We start from the raw sequence: 25,035 nt of genomic DNA on the forward strand, positions 1-25,035 counted from the left end.
TTTAGGACCAGAGTTACATGGTCCCGATGCCCACTCCCAGGCATCAGTCTAGCTGTAGAGCACATGGCAGTAGTCCAAGCAGGAGATAACTAGAGCATGCACCTCTCTGGTGAGGCAGTCTGCGGACAGGGAGGGTCTCATCCTGCGTCCCAGATGGAGCTGGTAGACAGCTGCCCTGGACACGGTGTTCACCAGCATCATCCAGGTCTTGCTCTCAACGAGACTCTGGGAAGTTGTGCCTGCATTTGTGTCTGCTTAAAATTTGACCAACTTCTAGCTGGTCAACATCTTTCTTAAATTGTTTTGCCCGGAACTGGACACAGTATTCCAGGTGTGGTCTGACTAAGTTATAATGGTGCAGTAGTGTCTTCCCTTGATCTGGACACTGGACTTCTGTGGACGCTGCCTAGAATAGCATTCACTTTTCCCCCAGCTGCATCACACTGTGAACTCATGTTGAGCTTGTGGTCCACTAAGACCCCTAACATCTTTTTCACATGCACTACTAGTAAGGCACTGGGACGCAGGTGGCGCTGTGGGTTAAAGCCTCAGCGCCTAGGACTTGCCGATCGAAAGGTCGGCGGTTCGAATCCCTGCGGCGGGGTGCGCTCCCGCTGCTCGGTCCCAGCGCCTGCCAACCTAGCAGTTCGAAAGCACCTCCGGGTGCAAGTAGATAAATAGGGACCGCTTACCAGCGGGAAGGTAAACGGCGTTTCCGTGTGCGGCTCTGGCTCACCAGAGCAGCAATGTCACTCTGGCCACGTGACCCAGAAGTGTCTCCGGACAGTGCTGGCCCCTGGCCTCTTAAGTGAGATGGGCGCACAACCCCAGAGTCTGTCAAGACTGGCCCGTACGGGCAGGGGTACCTTTACCTTTACCTTTTACTAGTAAGGCAGGTGTCCCCCATCCTATATTTGTGCATCTGGTTCATGCCTATTGAGATTAATTTTGTTAACTTGCCCCCAGTTCTCCAATCTGTAATGGTCATCCTGAATCCCGATTCTGTCTTCTGTGCCATTAGCTGCCCCTCCCAGTTTGGTGTCATCTGCAAACTGGATGAGCATCCCCTCAACTCCTCCATCCAAGATCGACAGACGGAGCCACACCAGGCCCCGGACAGAGCCCTGCAGCCCCCCCTGGTCACCAATCTATGGCGTAACCTCATGGGGGGTACAGTCGCCTCTCCGCATGAAGGATGTTTGAGGAGTTGGAAAAGGTTCAGAAAAGGGCTGCCAAAATGATCCAGGCAGACTTTGCTATGAAGAAAGGTTGCAGCCTTTGGGGCTCATTAGAGCAGTGGTTCCCAATTAGCTAATTATTGAGCCCCCCCCCCTAATTTTCAAAAGCCAATCCTGCCCTAGAGAAAGTGGATGGAGAGTTACATCTCCTGGCAGTGGAACTCAAAGACATCCAAGGAGTCGGGATGTTGGAAGATTCAGGACAGATAAAATTAAACGCAAGGCAGAGTTCACCTGCGGAACTCCCCGGCACAGGACACCAGAGGGAGAAGGAGGGGCAAGCTGGGGGCGCTGGCTTGCCAAGGGTTAAAAGGGATTGAGCTGGATTCCTACAGGGGAAAGGAAGTCAAGCGGGGGGGGGGGGGGGGAGAAACTCCCGAGCCCAAGCCCCTCCCCCTCCCTCCCGCCTGCCTAAAAGGGAGGAGGGGCCTTTGTCTCTCTCTTCTGCACGTGCTGCATCCATGGCGCCTCCGGGGAGCCGGTGAGTCTCTTCTCATCTTGCAAAGGGTGCAATGGGGAGAAGAGGGGGGTCCCTGGGATGTAGGGGGGGTCCAGTTGCTGGAAGGAAGCGCAGGGGGAGAGAGGGGCTCTTGCGCCCCAGTCCTGCAGATGTTCCGATATTTGGGATACCAAATGTGAGCCCCTTGAACTGGGCAAGGAAATGAACCGGCCATCCAAGCAGCTCTTTGAGAGGGGAATTAGATGTCTTCTCAAGGTGGTGGGGCTTCAGTGAGGGGGGGGGCCCATGGATGCCCCCTGGAGCTCCTTGGAGAAAAGGGGGAGATAGAAAGACAAGGAATCAAGAGAGCATTTGGGCAGCTCCGCCTGGAGGGCACTGCCATGGCCTCATGGGGTCCAGAGTGTGGAGGACCCTGGCCTGGTCCTCTCTCTCAGAGCTGGAAAGGGATCCTGCTAGTCACTGAGGCCCCCCGAGCCCCCCAGGGAGCAGGTTGGATCCAGGAGAAGCCCCAGACAGAGGTGGCTGTGGGGAGGTCAAGCTACGTCACAGTATTTTTATTATGGTTATGATTATCATTATTCATTACCCGCCCTTCATTAGCCCCCACAGCAGTTGACAACATTAAAATGCTAATTAAAATTCAGTAATAAAACTCAATATTGCACTTGCTTCTTAGTGCTGTCTTTTGGTCCGTCCCACATGAACTTTGGCCTCACCCATTTGGCCCTCAAGGGCTTGGCCAGATCAGGATCTGACCCTCAGAACAGAGGAAAAGGGATCCCACCCCAGGAGTCTGTCTGGAGATGTGGAGATGCAGAGTGCTAGAAAACAAGACAGAAGCAGAAAGGGAGAGTGCCCTGAAATGGGGGTGGGAGGGAGAGCAACTCTTGAGGAGCCCCACTCTGGCCTAGTGCCCACATTACACTCAGAACAAATGAAGCATTGTTCTGACTTCATTCCTGGGCTGAAAACACGGAAAGGCGGGAGCCACCAGGCTGATTCATCTCACAGAAACCCCTTCATCTGCCTCCACTTTTGGCCTGGTCACTTTCCCCCCAGGAGAGCAAGAGGATTTCTTCTTCTTCTCCTTCCTTCTTCCTTCCTTCTTCAAGAAAGCTCAGAGTCCGGCCTGGGGTGCAGTCCAGCCCTGGTTCCTAGCAAGACTCATCCACACTTGCTCAGGAGACCTTCTTCTTCTGACCGTGCACCAATTTCCTAAAAGCAATGTGTTTGCTTTGCAGTATTTGGCAGCACCTCTAAATCAGACAGGCAGAACTTGGTCAAAGAAAAGATGGATTTCTTCCTAAAGATGGATGAGGAAGACTCAGCTGGCCCTGGAGTAGGAAGAGGCCATGCTATGGAAACGGGGAGCAGTGAGGGATTCTGGGAAAGCTCTGGGCAGAAGATCCTGGGAGAGGAGGACACCCTGCGCTCAGAAGTGCAGAGCCAGCAGTTCGGGCAGTCCTGTCACCAGGAGGCTGAAGGACCACGAGAGGTTTGCAGCCAGCTCTACCACTTTGACCATCAATGGATGAAGCCGGAAAGGCACACGAAAGCTGAGATGCTGGACCTGGTGATCTTGGAGCAGTTCCTGGCTGTCCTTCCAGCGGAGATGGAGAGCTGGGTGAGGGAATGCGGAGCAGAGACCAGTTCCCAGGCAGTGGCCCTGGCCGAAGGTTTCCTCCTGAGTCAGGCGGAGGAGAGGAAGCAGGTGAGAGAGACTTTCCTCTGGACGCTCCCAAGGGGCTCCAAACAGGAGGGAGAAGATCCCTAAATCCCATCCTTTTTTTTGGAATGACATTGGATACCCCTCAAGTTTTTGTCCCAGCCATTCCTTTTCAAACCCATCTCCACATTCTCTATAACAAATTCTTGTTCCTATTTCAGGGAAAGGATCTGTTGGCAGAAACGGGACCAGATTCCTCTGAGGCAGAGAGGACTTCGTTAGACACCAGAGGGGGGCCGCTGGGTAAGGAGGAAGGAGTTTCTTCTCAGTTGGGGTCACATTCTGGCCATTCTCAAACCAATCTGTGGGTTCTGTCAGTATTTTTCGGTATGACACTTGGGGCCAAGAGGCCAAAGGAGATGAGATATATTTAAACATAACTAAAATATGAAATGGGGACAGACTCCCAAATGCACCTCTGAGAGAAGCATCCTGCACTCCTGTGTCCCCACTTCCCTTTGTCTCTCGCAGGTGAAAGAAGGATGCCGGCAAGACCTCCTCCTCCATCTCTTCATCCTGGTGGAGGGGAAGCAGCCGCTGAGGAACTGGATCAGGTGGGGGGAAGGAGCTATGGGGGGAAAGGGGCTGAGGGGGGGGGAGACAGGGCATTTTTGGGGCAAATGAACCCCCTTTTGACTTCTGTCAAAGCTGCCCTTAACAAAGGCTGAAAATGCCATTAATGAAGGTTTAGGCACTGAGGATAAAGAGTAACCCCTTCACCTTAACTCTGAATGTCGCTGGTATTATTCATTATAAATTGGCTTTAGGACACCTGGAGAGTCTTTCCATCCCAGAACAACACACAGGGAGAGGAGAGAGGGATTCTTCCATTTGGCAAACTGAAAAGCTTGCACAGAGAGAATGATCTGAATAAAACAACGTGGAGTTCCACCCATTTTCACTAAGATTCATACCCATCATTAAAATACACTATGAAAGAACTCCATTAAAGCATTAAAATAAGCACCAATAATCCAAATGTGCAGAGACCAATCCAATTAAAACAACCCAGGCAGGAAGCGAAACAGCAACGTGCAGGAAATAATCTTTATGCTCCCTAAGAGAAGGATATTTTTCTTTCAGAACTCAGTTTATTTTGAAGATGTCGCTGTTTGTTTCACGGCTGAGGAGTGGGCTTTGCTGGATCCTGCCCAGAGAGCTCTGCATAAGGAAGTCATGGAGGAGACTTGGAGGACCATGATCTCTCTGGGTAAAGTTCCCTCTTGGGTCATCATCTGTTTTGGAATTCAACAGATATTTCTCTGGGACAAACCTCCCATATTTGGATGGATCCCAACGTTGCCACCCAGAGCACCTGGGATTCTCACACCCCCACAGCTCACCTGGCATGGAGGGGACTGTTTTGTCTGCGAATATTGTTCCTCCGCTTCTGCCTTTTTGCCCAAGGATCAGGGTGTGGATGGACTTTTGGCATGTTTTAACAAATCAGTTGTTCCATATCCAGTTCTAACTGTAGCTTCTGGCTTTGGAACAGCTTCTCTCTCTCTCTCTCTTTCTTTCTTTCTTTCTTTCTTTCTTTCTTTCTTTCTTTCTTTCTGTAATGGAGTGTGGGGTTGCTTGTGCGTAAAGCGCAAACTGCTCCAGGCTGAGTAGTTTGGACAAAACTCCCCCCCCCAGGCTGGACAGTCAGTACACCATGACTGTCTCAATCACTGGAAGAATCCGTCAGTGGGCGTTTCCTGAATTTCTTCCAACGTAAGAGTTCTTTCACACCCAATCGTCGTCTCCCTTCTCTGCGCGAAAGCTGTCTGCGCAGAGTGGGCGTCCCCAGAGGAGGTCCTGTGCTCTCCCCGCTGGTTCCACTGGAAGAGTCCTGGAGCCTTCTCTCCGCAGCTCCCTCGGACTCCCCTTTCTCCCTGGTGTCACCTCTATCTCCTTCCCCAGCGGAAGCGTCCTCTCTCCCTTTGCTGGTTCCCTCTCCAGCATCATCATTAGGGAGCCTCAGCGCCACCCTTGGCTCCGATGGCAGTTCCCTGACATCCACCTCCCTCCCAGGGCCCTCCCCACCCCCGCCCTGGTTCCTGGGCGGCGAAGCGGGAAACCCCTGGAACGAACTTTCCCCTTCCTCCGAGGATTCAAACATCGTTTTCCACCTGCTGCCGTTCCTGTCCTCTACCCAATCTCCCCAATCTGACTCCTCTTCCTCTGATACCTCCCTTCCCTCTCCCTCTGAAGGAGGATACCCCACAAATTCTTCTTCATCATCCGTGGTTCCAAATTGCTCTTCCCAAAATCTTGCCAACGGTTTCGGCTTCCTTGGAAACCAGCGATGAAACTCCCCCAGCAGATACTCATCCCTTATCTCTCCTGCAGGCACCCACGCATTTTCTGACTCAGGCTCTCCCTCCCAAGCTACCAAATATTCCACCTGCTTCCCCTTCCACCTTGAGTCAAGTATTTCCGCTGCTTGACTACTGAGTTCCCTCTCCTTCACCTCTGGGTGACTGGGGATTTCTCTCTCGCCCCGGAAACTCCCTCCCTTCTCGGTATGGTGAAATTAAAGACCGGTGGAACACCGGATGCAATTTCATGTTGGTTGGCAGCTTTAGCCGGAAAGCCACAGGATTCACCTGCTGCGTGACCTCAAAAGGTCCCAGCCTTCTTGGCCGTAATTTTTTACAACCTCCCTTGAACGGTAGCCCTTTGGTTGACAACCACACCCGGTCCCCAACCCTTATTGTCTCCCCTTCTCTGCGGTGCTTGTCTGTCTGCCTTTTGAACTCTTCCTTGGCCCTCTCCAGGTTCATTTTAAGCTGCTGGTGTAAGGCCTCCATTTCTTCCACAAATTGCTCCGCTGCAGGCACACTCCACCTCCCCTCCCCCTCCCCTGGGAAGGCTCTGGGGTGACACCCGTAATTGGCCATGAAAGGACTCATCCCCGTGGACACATGCTCCGCGTTATTGTAAGCAAATGCAGCCAGTGCCAGCTTTTCCACCCAGTCGTTCTCTCTCTCACCGACGTAACATCGTAGGTACTGTTGGAGTATGCTATTGGCCCTTTCCGCTTGCCCGTTAGTTTCTGGGTGACGAGCCGTCGAGAAACTCACCTCAGCTTGAAGCAAGCTCATGAGCTTCCTCCAGAACCTGGAAGTGAATTGCCTTCCTCTGTCGGATAAAACCCTCAAGGGGGCGCCATGCAACCGAAAAACGTGATCCACAAACAGCCTAGCTGTTTCTTCTGCTGATACTGCATGCGAGCAAGCAATGAAATGGCACATCTTGGTCAACAGGTCCACTACCACCATGACCGCTGTTTTCCCCCTGGACCCGGGCAAATCAGTCATAAAATCTATGGATACCACCTCCCATGGCTTCTCCGGAGTGGGTAAGGGTTCTAGTAACCCTGTGGGTGCTGCTTTCTCCCCCTTAGCCCGCTGGCATTGGTCGCACCCCCTCACATATTCCCGCACGTCTTCCCTTACTCTTGGCCACCAGAACTCCCTGGTAACAAGCAACATGGTCTTGTGCTGACCAAAGTGCCCCGCCGTGGGGTTGTCATGCGATTGCTTGAGTACCCTCCTCCTCAAGTCTCCCTCTGGTATGTACAATGCTCCCCTGTAATACAATGCTCCCTCCTTTTCCTGAAAACCCCCTTGATTTTCACCCGCTTCCCGGAGCTCCCTGATCTTGTTTTGTTCGTACTCGTCGTCCCTCGTCAACCCCGCCAGTTCCCTTTTCCCAACCAATACTCCTCCACACACCCATCGGTCCTCGGGTATCACGTGTCGTACTTCTGGTGCCCCCTCTCCTTCTAAGTATTCTGGTTTCCGGGACAGGGCATCTGCTTGGACGTTTTCCTTTCCCGGTATGTACCGTATCTCAAAAGAAAATTTGGAAAACTCCTGAGCCCACCGCATCTGTCTCTGGTTGAGAACCCTTGCAGTCTTCCAGTATTCCAGGTTCTTATGGTCCGTGCACACCTGGATCTTGTGTTGAGCCCCTATCAACAAATGTCTCCAGCGTCGGAACGCTTCATGAATAGCAAGCAGTTCCCTGTCATACACTGTGTAGTTTTGTTCTGATTTGCTCAACTTCCTCGAGAAAAAGGCGCACGGTCTCCAGCTGGTCTTTTCCCCCCCAGGCTGAAGCAAAATGGCGCCTACCGCTCTGTCTGACGCATCTGTCTCCACCCTCATTGGCTTCTGCAGGTCCACGTGCAAGAGCTGCTCTTCCGAAGCGAACGTTCCTTTTAGTTTCTCAAAGGATTGCTGTGCCTCTGCCGTCCACATGAACTTCTTCTTGCCACTGAGACAATCAGTGATTGGTGCAGTCAAGTGCACAAAGTTCTTGACGAACTTCCTGTAGAAATTCGCAAACCCCAGGAACCTCTGCACGTCCTTTCGGTTCTTAGGAGTCTTCCATTCTAGCACCGCCTGCACCTTGCTTGGGTCCATGGCTAACCCCTTGTCTGACAACCTGTAACCCAGGAATTCAACCTCTTGGGCATGGAATTGGCACTTCTCCAATTTCACCCACAACTGGTACTCCTGCAAATTCTTCAGCACTTCTCTGACATCTTTTACATGCTGTTCCTCGTTCTCCGAGTAGATCAGGACGTCATCTAGGAAAGCCACGCAGTTCTTGTACAAGAGGGACCCCAACATGTGGTGCATGAACCCTTGAAAACATGCTGAGCCTGATTGTAATCCGAAGGGCATAACTAGGTACTCAAAGGCTCCCAGGGGGGTGAACATAGTAGTCTTCCATTCTTCCCCTTCCCTTATCCTAATTAAATTGTACGCCCCTTGAAGATCCAACTTGGTAAAAACCTTTCCCTTCCTTACCCTGGTCAAAATGTCATCGATTCTGGGCATTGGAAAGGTTACCGGCTCCGATATTGAATTTAACCTCCTGTAATCACAAATTAATCTCAGTTCTTTTGAGTCTCTCTTGTCCACGAAAAACACTGGACTGCCCCCCACCACCTTCGATTCTCTTATAAAACCCCTCTTCAGGTTCTTGTCGATAAACTTCCGCAACTCCTGCATTTCTCTGTCCGACATGGCGTACAGCTTACCCACTGGCAGCTGAGCCCCTGGGAGTAGGTTGATTTGACAGTCAAAGGGCCTATGGGGGGGCAGCCTATCTGCCTCCTTCTCACTGAAGACTTCTTTCAAATCAGCGTATTGTGGTGGTATCCTCACCTTTTCCTCCACCTCCAACCCTGCCACTCTGGCTACGGCCATCCTCGGGATCTCCCCCCGTGGCAGTGTTCTACACAGTGAGCTGACCCAAAGGATACTGTGCGCTGGTGCCATCCCACCACTGGATCATGCAGCGCCAACCAGCTCATTCCCAGTATGATTGGCGGCCCGGCCAGTGTGGCTACATGAAATGCAATTGTCTCAGTATGCCTAGAGACTCGCATCTTCATGGGAGGAGTTTCCCACCACCGGATCATGCAGCGCCAACCAGCTCATTCCCAGTATGATTGGCGGCCCGGCCAGTGTGGCTACATGAAATGCAATTGTCTCAGTATGCCTAGAGACTCGCATCTTCATGGGAGGAGTTTGGTGTGTCACTTCTCCCCCCAGGAGTTCCCTCCCATCTATGGTCGTAACTTGCAAGGGGCGCTCCAAGGGCAACAGCTGCAGTTGGTGCTCTAGTGCAAAGTCCCAGCTAAAGAAATTGCAAGAACTGCCTGAGTCCAGCAGTGCCTTCACCTTAATAGGATGTCCATTGGGTAGCTCTAGCTCCACCTCTATGGCTATGGCCGGTCTGGGGGGGTCTGGCTTGGGCACTCTTACTGGTTGTTTGCCTGGCTGCTGTGCCCCTTGATCGGCAGCCAAGCGCTCTCGTTTCCCTGCTGTGAATGCCCCTCCTCCTCACTGCTCGCGGCCCCCACCATCCCTTGCCAAGCGGACACACCCTGGCGAAATGTCCCAGCTGCTGGCAGAGGAAACACTTTCTGGTCGCTTTCCCCTCCTTTTTGCGCACCTCTCCGGAGTTTGAAACCCCGCGCGCCTCCGATTTCCATTGGCTCCTCTGGCTGGGAAGGTTGCCCCGGCATTTCAGGAATCTGGTTGTCATGCCAACACTCTGCTTTCCCTTCCTGCCTCTCCAAAGCCCGCGCTTCGTGTCTTATTCCAATCGCCAGCGCCATTTTGGTCAGCTGATCCATCGATTGTGGGCGGGGCGAGCGGGAAAGTTCGTCCTTAACCCAGGGGGCTAAGCCTTCTTCAAACAGCATCTGAATAGGTTCCCAACTCACTTCTCACCCAAGTTCGTGGATTAGCATTGAAAACCGTGACCAGTACTCTCTAACTGATTGGCTCCCTTGCTTGCAAGCCATCAGCTCTCTGCGCCCCAAGCTCTGCTCCAGCTCACTCGAAAACATGTGATCCATGGCGCCAAAAAACTTCTTCAGGTCTTTTAATGCAGCATTGTCCGATGCCATCAAGGGTCTAACCCAATCTCTGGCGCCGCCTTCAAGATGCCCAATCACGAAGGCAACTTTTGCACCATCGTCTACAAAATCATCATACTGCAGTTCCAGTGCATACTGCACCTCCGTCTTAAAACCATTATAGTCCCTCGGGTCGCCCCCAAACTTATGCACCAGTCCCGGTACCTTCCTTCCAATGGGGGTGGGTTTCCCCTGAGCATCCTGAGTCCGCCTTTCATCTAGCCACGCCGCTAGTAAAGCCAGCTGTTGCTCCAAATCTCTGTTTCTCTCCTCCAGAGTTGGTCCTCCCCTGGCTCCCTCTCCGGCGCCTGCTCCTCCTGTCAGACTCATGACGTTCCCTCCGCACAAACAATGTCAAGGACTGACGGATTGCTGTAATGGGGTATGGGGTTGCTTGTGCGTAAAGCGCAAACTGCTCCAGGCTGAGTAGTTTGGACAAAACTCCCCCCCCCCAGGCTGGACAGTCAGTACACCATGACTGTCTCAATCACTGGAAGAATCCGTCAGTGGGCGTTTCCTGAATTTCTTCCAACATAAGAGTTCTTTCACACCCAATCGTCGTCTCCCTTCTCTGCGCGAAAGCTGTCTGCGCAGAGTGGGCGTCCCCAGAGGAGGTCCTGTGCTCTCCCCGCTGGTTCCACTGGAAGAGTCCTGGAGCCTTCTCTCCGCAGCTCCCTCGGACTCCCCTTTCTCCCTGGTGTCACCTCTATCTCCTTCCCCAGCGGAAGCGTCCTCTCTCCCTTTGCTGGTTCCCTCTCCAGCATCATCATTAGGGAGCCTCAGCGCCACCCTTGGCTCCGATGGCAGTTCCCTGACACTTCCTTCCTTCCTTCCTTCCTTCCTTCCTTCCGTTGTAAAGCTGTGGACTTTTCTTCATCTACTGCTGTCTCAGGTCCGTCCCCCCCAAACAGATTCTGTCCATTCTCTCACCTGCAGTCTCCGCTTCTCTGCACCTATAAAAAGTTACCGTCAGTTTTCAGTCCATTCTGCATAGGAAAAACAAACAGAGAAAGGATATTTATCAACAGTGTAGCTTTGAAGTTAAAGGCAAAGTAGTTGTCACCAATGGAAGCTAAGGCTCTGAAAAAACTCTGTATGGAGGCAAACTGGCCAAAATATTGGGAAATTTTGGAACAAGAAGGAGACAGATTAAAACTGCAGAGTTTTGACAAATTAAAAAACAAAGTACGAGACTGGCTTCATTACTATCAAATAAGGGAGGTTTTTAATTTGGATAAGAAAATTGGTTTTCAGGTGGAAAAATCAAAATTGGAAACAGAATTGTTAGATCCTAAAACTAAGAATTTGTCAAGAATGTATAACTTGCTGTTGAAATGGAATACACAGGATGAAACGGTTAAATCTGCTATGATTAAATGGGCACAAGATGTTGGACATAACATTATGATGGCTGACTGGGAACAGTTATGGACCACAGGTATGAAGTTTACGGCATGTAATGCCTTAAGAGAAAATATAATGAAAATGATTTACAGGTGGTACATGACACCAGTCAAGCTTGCAAAAATTTATCATCTGCCCGATAACAAATGCTGGAAATGTAAAGAGATTGAAGGTACATTCTTTCACCTTTGGTGGACGTGCCCAAAGATTAAGACCTTTGATGATATATAATGAAATGAAAAAGGTATTTAAATATACCTTCCAGAAGAAACCAGAGGCCTTTCTCTTGGGCATGGTCGGCCAATTGGTGTTAAAGGAGGATAGAACTTTCTTTATGTACGCCACAACAGCAGCAAGAATACTCATCGCAAAGTATTGGAAAACACAAGATCTACCCACCCGGGAGGAATGGCAGACGAAGGTGATGGACTACATGGAACTGGCTGAGATGACTTGCAGAATCCGAGACCAAGGAGAAGAGTCGGTGGAAGAAGATTGGAAGAAATTTAAAGTTTATCTTCAGAAATATTGTAAAATTAAGGAATGTTAGAAAGATGTTGGAATAGAATTATCTGGTTTTAGCAGAAAAGATATAAAGGATTAAGTAAAAATAATTTGGTGAAAGAAGAGAATGTAAAATCACAATATATTAAGATAAATTATTAAGATAAAAACAAAGCTGGAAAGGATTTGCTGAAATATCTAACTGAATTAGAATACAAAAATGGGAGGTGTGAGGAGGTCAAGGAAGTAAGTGAATGAAAGCAAGTGATGTAAAGGTTGGATCTGTTTCTTTTTTCAATTGTTTGTATTTTTTCTGTACTTTCTATTTTTCTTTTTTTCTTTTTATCTTTTCTCTTTGTAATTTGTAAAATGTGAATAAATATCATTTTTTTAAAAAATGAAGTTAAAGGCAAAGTCTCAGAACTATATATTCATTTTAATCTTTTGAAATCACCAGTAGTTAGTTTGAGATTTTTTGAGATATTTTCCAGACCCATTTAGAATTCTGTCATTACCCAGCAGTTTAATTCTCCCCTGGACGCTAGGTAATTGGTAGACAGAGAATCCAATTCATATTCAAATAGACTTCTGACCTTGCAGATGGAGTTGGTTCGATGATTGAGCCAAAGAAATTTCATCCCAAACAAGAACAGGCTTTTTGAATCTGAAATTCCCATAAATATGTCAGTGAATGTCAGTCAGCAAAGGCAGTGAACTCTGCTGTAAGACTTCCCATCTAACTCCCTTCAGATCTTCATTGATCACAAGTGTTCATTGGCATTATTCAAAAAATGAGAACTCCATTTCTTTCTTAGGCTCTGATCTGTTCCTCTCTTCATTGCAGATGGTGATGAATTAGAAATTAAGAACAAGGGACAACACAACAAAATCCACACAGTGGAGAAGCCATATCAAGATTTGGAACATGGAGAGAACTTCAGTCAGAGCTCCCATGCCACTTCCCATCTAAGAAATCATATTGGGAATAACCCCTTTCAGTGTTTGGAATGTGGAAAGAGCTTCAATCACAGCTCACAGCTCAAAGAGCATAAAAGAATTCATTCCGGGGAGAAACCATATAAGTGCTTGAAGTGTGGGAAGTCTTTTCCTACAAGCAAATGCTTCCGTCGACATCAGAGTATTCACAGCGGAGAGAAACCGTACCAGTGCGTGGAATGTGGAAAGAGCTTCTCCAGGAAGGACAGTCTCACTTCCCATCAAAGAATTCATGCAGGGGAGAAACCATTTCAGTGCTTGGAATGCACAAAGTGCTTTACTACACAAAATTTATTTTATCAGCATCAGAGAATTCACACTGGGGAGAAACCATTTCAGTGCCAAGAGTGTGGAAAGAGCTTCAGATGGAGAGCCCATTTCACTTCCCACCAAAGGATTCATACAGGGGAGAAACTATTTCAGTGCCTGGAATGTGAGAAGTTCTTTACTACAAGAAGAGACTTGCAACAACATAAGAGAATTCACACTGGGGAGAAACCATATCAGTGCTTGGAGTGCGGAAAGAGCTTCAGGCGGAACGACCATCTCACTTCCCATCAAATAATTCATACAGGGGAGAAACCATTTCAGTGTGTGGAATGTGGGAAGAACTTCAATCGGAGGTCATGTCTCACTATCCATGAAAGAATTCATACCGGGGAGAAACCATATCAGTGCTTGGACTGTGGGGAGTCTTTTCCCACAAGCAAATACTTCCGTCGACATCAGAGTATTCACAGCGGAGAAAAACCGTACCAGTGCGTGGAATGTGGAAAGAGCTTCTACAGGAGGGACAGTCTCACTTCCCATCAAAGAATTCATACAGGGGAGAAGCCGTATCAGTGCCTGGAATGTGAGAAGTGCTTTACTACAAGAAGAGACTTGCATCAACACAAGAGAATTCACACTGGGGAGAAACCATATCAGTGCTTGGAGTGTGGAAAGAGCTTCAGTCAGAGGGCCAATCTCCATTCCCATCAAAGGGTTCATACGGGGGAGAAACCATATCAGTGCGTGGAATGTGGGAAGAGCTTCAGTCGGAGCTCAAGTCTCACTTCCCATACTAGAATTCACAGTGGGGAGAAACCATATCAGTGCTTGGAATGCAAGAAGAGGTTTACTACAAGCACACACTTCCGTCGACATCAGAAAATTCACACTGGGGAGAAACCATTTCAATGCCAAGAGTGTGGAAAGAGCTTCAGCCGCAGGTGTCATCTCACTTTCCACCAAAGAATTCATCCAACTGAGAATCCCGAATAGTGCTTGGAATGTGGAAGGAGATTCACCTGGAATAAATATTTCACGTCCCATGAAGCAGTTGGTGGGGGCTGGGGCCATTTCACCCACCTCAAGGCCTCCACCTGCACTCTCAAAGCATCCCCATCCACCCAGTTTGCATGTGACTAGAGGTGGGCATGACCTCACCTGCCCAGGTAACAAAGAGCAGGACTGGTCAGCCACCTCTCTCTCTGACTACTTTCATCAAAGAAGCAACATCTGCTCAGCCTAAGATGCCCTCTTGGCTTGCAGCCAAGAGAGGACAAAGGGACTGTCTCCTTATGGGATAGTTTCCAGGTGTACATTACTTTTCTAAGCTAAGTCTGCCTTCTGGGTTGCAACTGTGAACAGAATGTCAGTGAGTAAACTCTTTTTATACTTTTACAGAAGACTGTGTCCTGTCTTATCTTTTATGAGGGACTAAAGGGGACATTACAAATGAAACTTATGATAGAGGCTTTAGCGAGCCTGAGGAAATGCATCCGCTGTTAGCTTAAAAAGGGGAATTTTACTCAGCTAAATTGTGGAATTTGTTAACACAAGTTGGAAAGGATGTAATCAAACAATATATCCTCTCCTGCATCCCTGAACATTCCCACACTAACTACCAGCTGGTTGCTCATCTCCCTTTCCTGGGCAAAGTTTTGGAGCGGGTGGTTGCGGACCAGATCCAGGGGCTCTTGGAGGAAACTGATTTTCTACATCCATTTCAATCAGGGTTTAGGTCCAGTTTTGGCCCAGAAACTGTTTTGGTGGCCCTGGATGATGACTTCTCTCAAGAGAGAGAGAGACAGGGGAACATGTCCCTCTAAAATCCCCTCAACCTCTCAGCAGCTTTCCATACCTTCTGGAGCGGCTGTCCAAATTAGGGGTGGGTCATTCCCGGAGGGGGATGCTGGCAAATGCTTTTCAGACCTTGGCCCCTAGGAGTTGGCTGCTCTGCAGGAGACCGTGATAGCCATCAACTCGGATGGCTTTAAAAGAGGATGAGAGACATTGATGGAGGGGAGGGATATGGCTGGCCCCTTCTAGCCAGGCTGCTTCTGCTCTGCCTTCCCAGCTGGAGGCAGCCATGGCTCTGAACCTCAGTTGCTGGAAACCCCAGGAGGGGAGAAGGGGGCTCTTGTCTGAGGACCTCTCTTGTGGGTTTGCCATAATGGGCATCTGGTTGGCCACTGTGAGGGCGGGAGGCGGGGCCTGTGGGGTGGATCCAGCGGCTGCCAGACTCTTCCACATTGGAGTTTAGTGTGGATTTCAAGCTCCTCCTCTCTTGCCTCAAGATAAATATAAAGGAAGGAGGGGCGGTGTGTGTGAATGGAGAGAACTTCTCCCCGCTTCTCTCCTCACCCTAGACGGTGCAGGGAGGGTCATAAATCGAAGGGCACTCAAAGGGACCCCAAGATGTGGGAGATGAACCCCGAGGGCTGAAGCCCAGGGCTGGGCTGGCTCCCTCCGCCATTCATCCACTTGGCACACACATGCGCGCCCACTCCCCCCCACACAAACACGTGCGCGCCCTCTGCCGAGAGGGCAGGACCGGGGGGGGGCTTCTGCTCGACCAGGGCCGCTTCTTTTCTGGCCAAGCCTCCCTCTCCACACAAACACCTTTTCCGTGTCTCCGGGGGCGCGCGCTCTTCCCTTTACGTCCAGCCATCTCTATTGATGCTGCTGCTGCTGCCGCCGCGCCCACCTCCAAGTTGGACCAGCTGCTGCTCCGGCAATAATGGATACTTTTGTTTATAGAGAGATTTGTGAATATATTTCTAGCCGATTTTGCGCCCCCCAAGCCGGCAGGGGCCCACCTCGCCGCCCCCTGCCCACGGCCCTGCCTGCTTCTCTGGGCGCGCGCCTGGCTGCGGCTGAAGCCCGCGCTGCGCAGGCACCTTGCTCGCCATCGCGCCTCGCCTCGCCCTCCGCCGGCGCGCAGGCAGGGAGGGAAGATGGGGTCCCGGTCAGTGGGGAAGAAGGGGAAAGGACGGGGGGCGCGAGGGCGAAATCCAGGCGGGAAGCCCCCGGGAGAGGGCGGCTGAGTCCCCGCAGCGCGGAACTGGACGCACCAGAACCGCCTCCCCCCCCCCCCCAGCTGCATCACACTGTGAACTCAGGTTGAGCTTGTGGTCCACCAAGACCCCTAAGATCTTTTTCACATGCACTGCTATGTCCCCCACCCTATATTTGTGCATCTGGTTCTTCCTGCCTAAGTGCAGAATCTGACCTTTGTCCCTATGGAAATTCATTTTGTCAGCTTGCCCCCAGTTCTCCAATCTGCAAATGGTAATCTTGAATCCCGATTCTGTCCTTCGTGCCTTCCCTCCCAGTTTGGTGTCATCTGCAAACTGGATGAGCATCCCCTCAACTCCTCCATCCAAGATCGACAGACTGAGCCACACCAGGCCCCGGACAGAGCCCTGCAGCCCCCCCCCGTCACCAATCTATGGCGTAACCTCATGGGGGGTACAGTCGCCTCTCCGCATGAAGGATGTTTGAGGAGTTGGAAAAGGTTCAGAAAAGGGCTGCCAAAATGATCCAGGCAGACTTTGCTATGAAGAAAAGTTGCAGCCTCTGGGGCTCTTTACTTTAGACTTCAGAGCAGTGGTTCCCAATTAGCTAATTACTGAGCCCCCCCCCTAATTTTCAAAAGCCAAGCCTGCCCTAGAGAAAGTGGATGGAGAGTTGCATCTCCTGGCAGCGGAACTCAAAGACATCCAAGGAGTCGGGATGTTGGAAGATTCAGGACAGATAAAATTAAACGCAAGGCAGAGTTCACCTGCGGAACTCCCCGGCACAGGACACCAGAGGGAGAGGAGGGGCGCTGGCTTGCCAAGGGTTAAAGGGGATTGAGCTGGATTCCTAGAGGGGAGAGGAAGTCAAGTGGGGGGGGGGGGAGAAACTCCCGAGCCCAAGCCCCTCCCCCTCCCTCCCGCCTGCCTAAAAGGGAGGAGGGGCCTTTGCCTCTCTCTTCTGCACGTGCTGCATCCTGGGCGCCTCCGGGGAGCCGGTGAGTCTCTGCAGTGGGGAGAAGAGGGGGGTCCCCGGGATGCAGGGGGGTCCAGTTGCTGGAAGGAAGCGCAGGGGGAGAGAGGGGCTCTTGCGCCCCAGTCCTGCTGGTGTTCTGATATTTGGGGTACCAAATGTGAGCCCCTTGAATTGGGCAAGGAAAATTGGAGAGTTTGAGAGGGGAATTAGATGTCTTCTCAAGGTGGTGGGGCTTCAGTGAGGAGGGGGCCCCCATGGATGCCCCCTGGAGCTCCTTGGAGAAAAGGGGGAGATAGAAAGACAAGGAATCAAGAGAGCATTTGGGCAGCTCCGCCTAGAGGGCACTGCCATGGCCTCTTGGGGTCCAGAGCGTGGAGGACCCTGGCCTGGTCCTCTCTGTCTGAGCTGGAAAGGGATCCTGCTAGTCACTGAGGCCCCCCGAGCCCCCCAGGGAGTAGTTTGGATCCAGGAGAAGCCCCAGACAGAGCTGGCTGTGGGGAGGTCAAGCTACGTCACAGTATTTTTATTATTATTATTTTCATTACCCACTCTTCGCTGTAAGATCCCAGAGCAGCCGATGACTTTAAAACACAATAATAAAACTCAATATTGCACTTGCTTCTTAGTGCTGTCCTTTGGTCCGTCCCACATGAACTTTGGCCTCGCCCATTTGGCTCTCAAGGGCTTGGCCAGATCAGGATCTGACCCTCAGAACAGAGAAAAAGGGATCCCACCCCAGGAGTCTGTCTGGAGATGTGGAGATGCAAAGTGCTGATTTCATTCCTGGACTGAAAACACTGAGAGGCAGGAGCCAATAGGCTGATTCGTCTCACAGAAACCCCTTCATTTGCCTCCACTTTTGGCCTGGTCACTTTCCCCCTAGGAGGGCAAGAGGATTTCTTCTTCTCCTTCCTTTTTTTCTTACAGAAAGCTCAGAGTCTGGCCTGTGGTGCAGTCCAGCCCTGGTTCCTAGCAAGACTCATCCACACTTGCTCAAAGAACCTTTCTATTCTCCTGACAGTGGGTCAATTTATTTCCGTTGCAGTATTTGGCAGCACCTCTAATTCAGACAGACAGAACTTGGTCAAAGAAAAAAATGGATTCCTTCCTAAAGATGGATGAGCAAGGCTCAGCTGGCCCTGGAGCAGGAAGAGGCCATGCTATGGAAACGGGGAGCAGGGGGGGATTCTGGGAAAGCTCTGGGCAGAAGATCCTGGGAGAGGAGGACACCCTTTGCTCAGAGATGCAGAGCCGGCAATTCAGGTGGTTCTGCTCCCAAGAGGCGAAAGGACCCCGAGAGTTTTGCAGCCAACTCTACCGCTTTGACCATCAGTGGATGAAGCCGGAAAGGCACACAAAAGCTGAGATGCTGGACCTGGTGATCTTGGAGCAGTTCCTGGCTGTCCTTCCAGCGGAGATGGAGAGCTGGGTGAGGGAATGCGGAGCGGAGACCAGTTCCCAGGCGGTGGCCCTGGCCGAAGGTTTCCTCCTGAGTCAGGCAGAGGAGAGGAAGCAGGCGGAGAAGCAGGTGAGAGAGACTTTCCTCTGGATGCTCCCAAGGGGCTCCAAGGGGGGAGAAGATCTTAAAAACCTCTCCAAATTCCTCGTCCTTTCCCCTTTTCTAACCTTTCTCCCCATTCTCTGTTTTGAATCCTTGTTTCTCTTTCAGGAAAATTCTGCAGATCTGTCTGCAGAAATGGGTCCTGATTCCATTGGGGCAGAGAGGAATTCGTTGGACACCAGAGAGAGGTCGTTGGGTGAGGAGAAAGGAGTTTTTCCTCTGTGTGGTCACATTCTGGTGATTCTCAAACTCATCTGTGGGTTCTTTCAGTGTTATGGGGAAGACAATTGGGGTGAAGAGCCCAAAGGAGAGATGTATTTAAACATAACTAAAATATGAAATGGGGACAAACTCCCAAATGCACCTCTGAGAGAAGCATCCTGCACTCCTGTGTCCCCACTTCCCTTTGTCTCTCGCAGGTGAAAGAAGGATGCCGGCAAGACCTCCTCCTCCATCTCTTCATCCTGGTGGAGGGGAAACAGCCGCTGAGGAACCAGATCAGGTGGGGGGAAGGAGTCTTGGGGGGAAAGAGGCTGAGGGGTGGGGGCGAGGGACAGAGGGCGTTTCTGAGACCGAACAAATTTCTCCCCTCCTCACTGCTTCTGTCAAAGCTGCCCTTAACAAAGGCTGAAAATGCCATTAATGAAGGTTTATGTGCTGAGGATAATGAGTAGCCACTTCACCTTAACTCTGAATGTCGCTAGTATTATTTCTTACAAATTGTCTTTAGGACATTTGGAGAGTCTTTCCATCCCAGAACAACACACAAGGAGAGGAGAGAAGGATTCTTTCATTTGGCAAACTGGGACACTTGCACAGACAAATTGATCTGAATAAAACAATGTGAAGTTCCACCCATTTTCACTAAGATTCATATCCATCATTAAAATACAGTGGTACCTCGGGTTAAGAACTTAATTCGTTAATAACCCGAGGTACTATTTCTGGGTTAGCGGAGTCTGTAACCTGAAGCATCTGTAACCCAAGGTACCACCGTACACTATGAAAGAACTCCATTAAAGCATTAAAATAAGCACCAATAATCCAAATGTGCAGCAGACCAATCCAATTAAGACAACCCAGGCAGGAAGCAAAAGAGCAACGTGCAGGAAATAATCTTTATGCTGCCTAAGAGAAGGATATTTTTCTTTCAGAGCTCAGTTTCTTTTGAAGATGTCGCTGTTTGTTTCACGGCTGAGGAGTGGGCGTTGCTGGATCCTGCCCAGAGAGCTCTGCATAAGGAAGTCATGGAGGAGACTTGGAGGACCATGATCTCTCTGGGTAAAGTTCCCTCTTGGGTCATCATCTCTGTTTTGGAATTCAACAGATATTTCTCTGGGACAAACCTCCCATATTTGGATGGATCCCAACGTTGCCACCCAGAGCACCTGGGATTCTCACACCCCCACAGCTCACCTGGCATGGAGGGGACTGTTTTGTCTGTGAATATTGTTCCTCCCCTTCTGCCTTTTTGCACAGGGATCAGGGTGTGGATGGGCTTTCTGCGTGTTCAGGGAAGTCGGTTCTGCCAGGTTTTTGTTTGTGTGGATTTTTTGGTGGAGCAAAAAGTCTTTATCCAAATTGATTTCCAATAGATGGGAGGTTTTTTTCTGCCTATGTATTAATTTCCAGATCAGTCTTTGCCACCTCCAATCATCCATAAATCTCTTCCGGCTTCGTAACACCCACCTTCCTTCCTTCCTTCCTTCCTTCCTTCCTTCCTTCCTTCCTTCCTTCCTTCCTTCCTTCCTTCATCCCTTTTTACATTTCTAAATCTGTGGACTTTTCTTCATCTACTGCTGTCTCAGGTTTTTCCCCAACGGATTGTGTCCATTCTCTCACCTGCAGTCTCTCTCAAACCTCTCCAGCCATTCTGCACATTTTGTCCATTAGCTGCTGGTTATGACCTATCAAAAATCAAAAGGCTTCGTTGTTATCTTTGCTATGATTTACTAATTATGATTTATTAGTTCTCCTTCTTTGACCTTCTCTGCTTCTCTGCACTTATAAAAATTTACCATCTGTTTTCGGTTCGTTCCACACAGGTAAAACAGAGAAAGGAGATTAGATTAGATTAGATTAGATTAGATTAGATAAATTTATTGTCATTGTCCGTATATACACAGTATACACAACAACGAAAATCAAACACCCAAGACCGGATTCACATACACATTTGCACGTATCTCCAACACTCTCATCCTATTCAGACATAATCTATTAAAACATACATAATCCAGAATATAACACAACCTATTAGAAGCATAGCATAACCTAAAACCTATCTCATTCCTTACTACTCACTGCTTGCTATTTCTTACAACTGGCCCTGAGATCATTGTTTAGTGCAATCAGAGCTCTTGGATAGAAACTATTCAGAAGGCGTGTGGTTCGTGTTTTCATTGTCCTATATCTTCTGCCCGAAGGCAACAGTTCAAAGAGGTTGTGAGCAGGATGGGTGGGATCTCTCAGGATATTGTGTGCCTTCTTCAAGCTGCGAGACGTGAAGATCTCATCCAGGGTTGGTAGTTGGAGCCCAATAACATTCTGGGCAATTTTAATTATTCTCTGTAAGGCTTTTTTATCCATTCCAGAGCTGCTCCCATACCACGATAATATACTATAGGTTAAGACACTCTCAATGGTACTATGATAATAGGACAGAAGTAGGTGCTGAGATAGATTCAATCCTCTGAGCATTCTCAGGAAATACAACCTCCCCTGCACCTTCCTCACAACCATATTAATATTTGCAGTCCATGAGAGGTCCTCAGAGATGTAAGTGCCCAGGTATTTAAAACTACCAACCCTCTCCACCTCCTCGCCATTTATGTGCAATGGTAAAAATACACTTTTCTTTCGCCTAAAATCAATTATGAGTTCTTTGGTTTTTTTGGTGTTAAGCATAAGATTATTTTCTTTACACCATTGAATTAACCCCTGTACTTCTTTCCTATAAGCAGCCTCATCATTCTCACTAATGAGCCCCACCACTGTTGTATCATCCGCAAATTTGATGATTTTGTTGGACTTATACAGTGGGGTGCAGTCAAATGTGTACAGGGAATAGAGGAAGGGGCTTAACACACACCCCTGAGGGGCTCCTGTGCTTAATACTAGAGTAGAAGAGTGGTAAGGTCCCATTCTCACTGTCTGCGGCCTATCGGTCAGGAAATTCCTTACCCACAAGCAGATCTTCTGATGTATACCCAAATTGGTCATTTTAAGGAATAACCTGTCTGGTAGAATTGTATTAAAGGCAGAACTGTAGTCCACAAACAACAGCCTTGCGTAGGTTCCCTGTCGTTCTAGATGACTCAGTACAGTATGGACAGCGATGGAAATAGCATCATCAGTAGATCTATTCCTTCTGTATGCAAACTGGAACGGATCTAGAGTGGATGGAAGACCAGCCTTAATATAATCTAGCACCAATCTCTCAAAGCATTTCATAACGACAGATGTTAGGGCTATTGGTCTGTAGTCATTGAGAGATACCACCACTGACTGTTTAGGGACTGGCACTATAATCGATGTCTTCAGGCAGGTAGGGACAGTACCCTGCAACAGGGATAGATTAAAAATGTCCGTAAATACACCAGCTAATTCTGCAGCACAGTCCCTAATAACTCGTCCCATAATTCCATCCGGTCCAGCTGCCTTCCTAATATTAATGCTCCGAAAAGCACGTTGTACATCGGAGGTCTGTAATAAAAGTGGTTGTTTATCAGTAATAGTTCCTGATGGTGTGCTGGTAGCCAATGCTGTAGTGACGGTGGTTCCAGTTCCCACCTCAAAACGACTGAAGAATTGATTCAGCTGATCAGCCAGGTGCGCACTGCTGTTAGCCAGTTCGTTTTTAATATTTTGCCCTGTAATTTGTCGCAGGCCTTGCCATACACGACGAGGGTCGGAGCTCTCAAAATGCTTTTCGATCCTCCGGCAGTACATGGCTTTAGCATCCCTGATGCCCTTTTTCAGTTTGGCTCTAGCTTCTCTATACTGTTGCGCATCGCCAGAGTGAAAAGCAGCATTCCTTGCCTTTAGCAGAAGATACACATCCCTGTTTAGCCAGGGCTTGTTGTTAGGAAACACCCGTATTTGTTTGGTGGTAGTAACGAACAGTGTAGCTTAGAAGTTAATAAAGGCAAACTTTCAGAATAATATATTCATTTTAATCTTTTGAAATGACCAGTAATTAGTTTTGAGCTTTTTGATACATTTTCAAGACACATTTAGAATTCTGTCATTACCCAGCAGTTTAATTCTCCCCTGGACGCTAGGTAATTGGTAGACAGAGAATCCAATTCATATTCAAATAGACTTCTGACCTTGCAGATGGAGTTGGTTTGATGATTGAGCCAAAGAAATTTCATCCCAAACAAGAACAGGCTTTTTGAATCTGAATTTCCCATAAATATGTCAGTGAATGTCAGTCAGCAAAGGCAGTGAACTCTGCTGTAAGACTTCCCATCTAACTCCCGTCAGATCTTCATTGATCACAAGTGTTCATTAGCATTATTAAAAAACTGGGAACTCCATTTCTTTCTTGGGCTCTGATCTGTTCCTCTCTTTGTTGCAGGTGGTGATGAATTAGAAATTAAGAAGAAGGGACAACAGGACAAAGTCCACACAGTGGAGAAGCCATATCAAGATTTGGAGTGTGGAGAGAACTTCAGTCAGGGCTCAAATGCCACTTCCCATCAAAGAATTCATACAGGGGAGAAACCAATTCAGTGCTTGGAATGTGGGAAGAGCTTCAGTCGGAAGAATAGTCTTACTTCCCATCAAAGAATTCATACAGGGGAGAAACCATTTCAGTGCTTGGAATGTGGGAAGAGCTTCAATCACAGTTCACATCTCAAAGCCCATAAAAGAATTCATACGGGGGAGAAACCATATCAGTGCTTGGAATGTGGAAAGAGCTTCAGTCGGAATAATAGTCTTACTTCCCATCTAAATATTCATACTGGGGAGAAACCATATCAGTGCTTAGAATGCACAAAGTGCTTTGCTGCAAGAAAAAAATTATGGCAACATAAGAGAATTCACACTGGAGAGAAACCATATCAGTGCTTGGAGTGTGGGAAGAGCTTCAGGCGGAAGCATAGGCTAACTTCCCATCAAAGGATTCATACAGGGGAGAAACCATTTCAGTGCATGGAATGTGGGAAGAGCTTCAGTCAAAAGGGAGGTCTCACTTCCCATCAAAGAATACATACAGGGGAGAAACCATTTCAGTGTCTTGAATGTGAGAAGTGCTTTACTACAAGAAGAGACTTGCATCAACACAAGAGTATTCACAGTGGGGAGAAGCCATTTCTGTGCTTGGAGTGTGGGAAGAGCTTCAGTCAAAAGGGAGGTCTCACTTCCCATCAAAGAATTCATACAGGGGAGAAACCATTTCAGTGCCCGGAATGTGAGAAGTTCTTTAGTACAAGAAGAAACTTACATCAACATAAGAGAATTCACACTGGGGAGAAACCATATCAGTGCTTGGAGTGTGGGAAGAGCTTTAGGAAGTGGACCTATCTCACTTCCCATCGAATAATTCATACAGGGGAGAAACCATTTCAGTGTGTGGAATGCGATAAGTTCTTTACTACAAGAAGAGACTTGCATCAACACAAGAGAATTCACACTGGAGAGAAACCATATCAGTGCTTGGAGTGTGGGAAGAGCTTCAGGCGGAGCTCATGTCTCACTTCCCATCAAAGAATTCATACAGGGGAGAAACCATATAAGTGCTTGGACTGTGGGGAGTCTTTTCCCACAAGCAAATACTTCCGTCAACATCAGAGTATTCACAGCGGAGAGAAACCATACCAGTGTGTGGAATGTGGGAAGACTTTCTTCAGGAAGGAGAGTCTCACTTCTCACCTCAGAATTCATACAGGGGAGAAACCATTTCAGTGCCTGGAATGTGAGAAGTGCTTTACTACACGAAAAGCCTTCCATCGACATCAGAGAATTCATAAGGGAGAGAAACCATTTGGATGCCAAGAGTGTGGAAAGAGCTTTAGTGACAGGTCCCATTTCACTTCCCACCAAAGAATTCATACAGGGGAGAAACCATACCAGTGTGTGGAATGTGGAAAGAGCTTCTCCAGGACGGACAGTCTTACTTCCCACCAAAAAATTCATACAGGGGAGAAACTATATCACTGCTTGGACTGCACAAAGTGCTTTACTACACGATATGGGTTCCATCGACATCAGAGAATTCACACTGGGGAGAAACCATTTGGATGCCAAGAGTGTGGAATGAGCTTCAGATGGAGCGCCCATTTCACTTCCCACCAAAGGATTCATACAGGGGAGAAGCCATATGAGTGCTTGGAATGTGGGAAGAGCTTCGGTCGGAGAGACCACCTTACTTCCCACCAAAGAATTCATACGACGGATAAACCCGAATAGGGCTTGGAATGCGGAAAGAGCTTCAGCTGGAAGGAAATCTCACTT

The 25,035-nt window shown here is 48.9% G+C and overlaps 2 protein-coding genes across 2 annotated transcripts; both read left to right on the top strand.

The window, feature by feature from the left end:
- Positions 1 to 1,597: 1,597 nt before the first annotated feature.
- On the top strand, positions 1,598 to 24,990 carry LOC307201680 (uncharacterized protein; the record flags this gene model as incomplete). The annotated part of the gene is made up of 6 exons (XM_079950974.1): positions 1,598 to 1,719; positions 2,940 to 3,409; positions 3,586 to 3,667; positions 3,896 to 3,978; positions 19,728 to 19,854; positions 23,156 to 24,990. The coding sequence occupies exons 2-6, from the start codon at positions 2,990 to 2,992 to the stop codon at positions 24,988 to 24,990; spliced, it is 2,547 nt and encodes an 848-aa protein (XP_079807100.1). The 5' UTR covers positions 1,598 to 1,719; positions 2,940 to 2,989.
- LOC307202188 (uncharacterized protein) lies at positions 4,014 to 14,411 on the top strand. Its single transcript, XM_079951949.1, has 2 exons — positions 4,014 to 4,634; positions 12,604 to 14,411. Exons 1-2 carry the CDS (start codon positions 4,475 to 4,477, stop codon positions 14,016 to 14,018), a joined length of 1,575 nt encoding a protein of 524 aa, XP_079808075.1. The 5' UTR covers positions 4,014 to 4,474; the 3' UTR covers positions 14,019 to 14,411.
- Positions 24,991 to 25,035: the final 45 nt, after the last annotated feature.

This window comes from Podarcis cretensis (genome assembly GCF_951804945.1).
Source record: "Podarcis cretensis genome assembly, chromosome: 13".
NCBI lineage: Eukaryota > Metazoa > Chordata > Lepidosauria > Squamata > Lacertidae > Podarcis > Podarcis cretensis.

Excerpts from the sequence above, each read along its gene's own strand:
- LOC307202188 (XM_079951949.1), top strand. The coding sequence starts at position 4,475 with ATGCTCCCTAAGAGAAGGATATTTTTCTTTCAGAACTCAGTTTATTTT. Across the intron at positions 4,635-12,603 it reads GAGGACCATGATCTCTCTGG|ATGGTGATGAATTAGAAATT; the intron begins GTAAAGTTCCCT and ends TCTTCATTGCAG.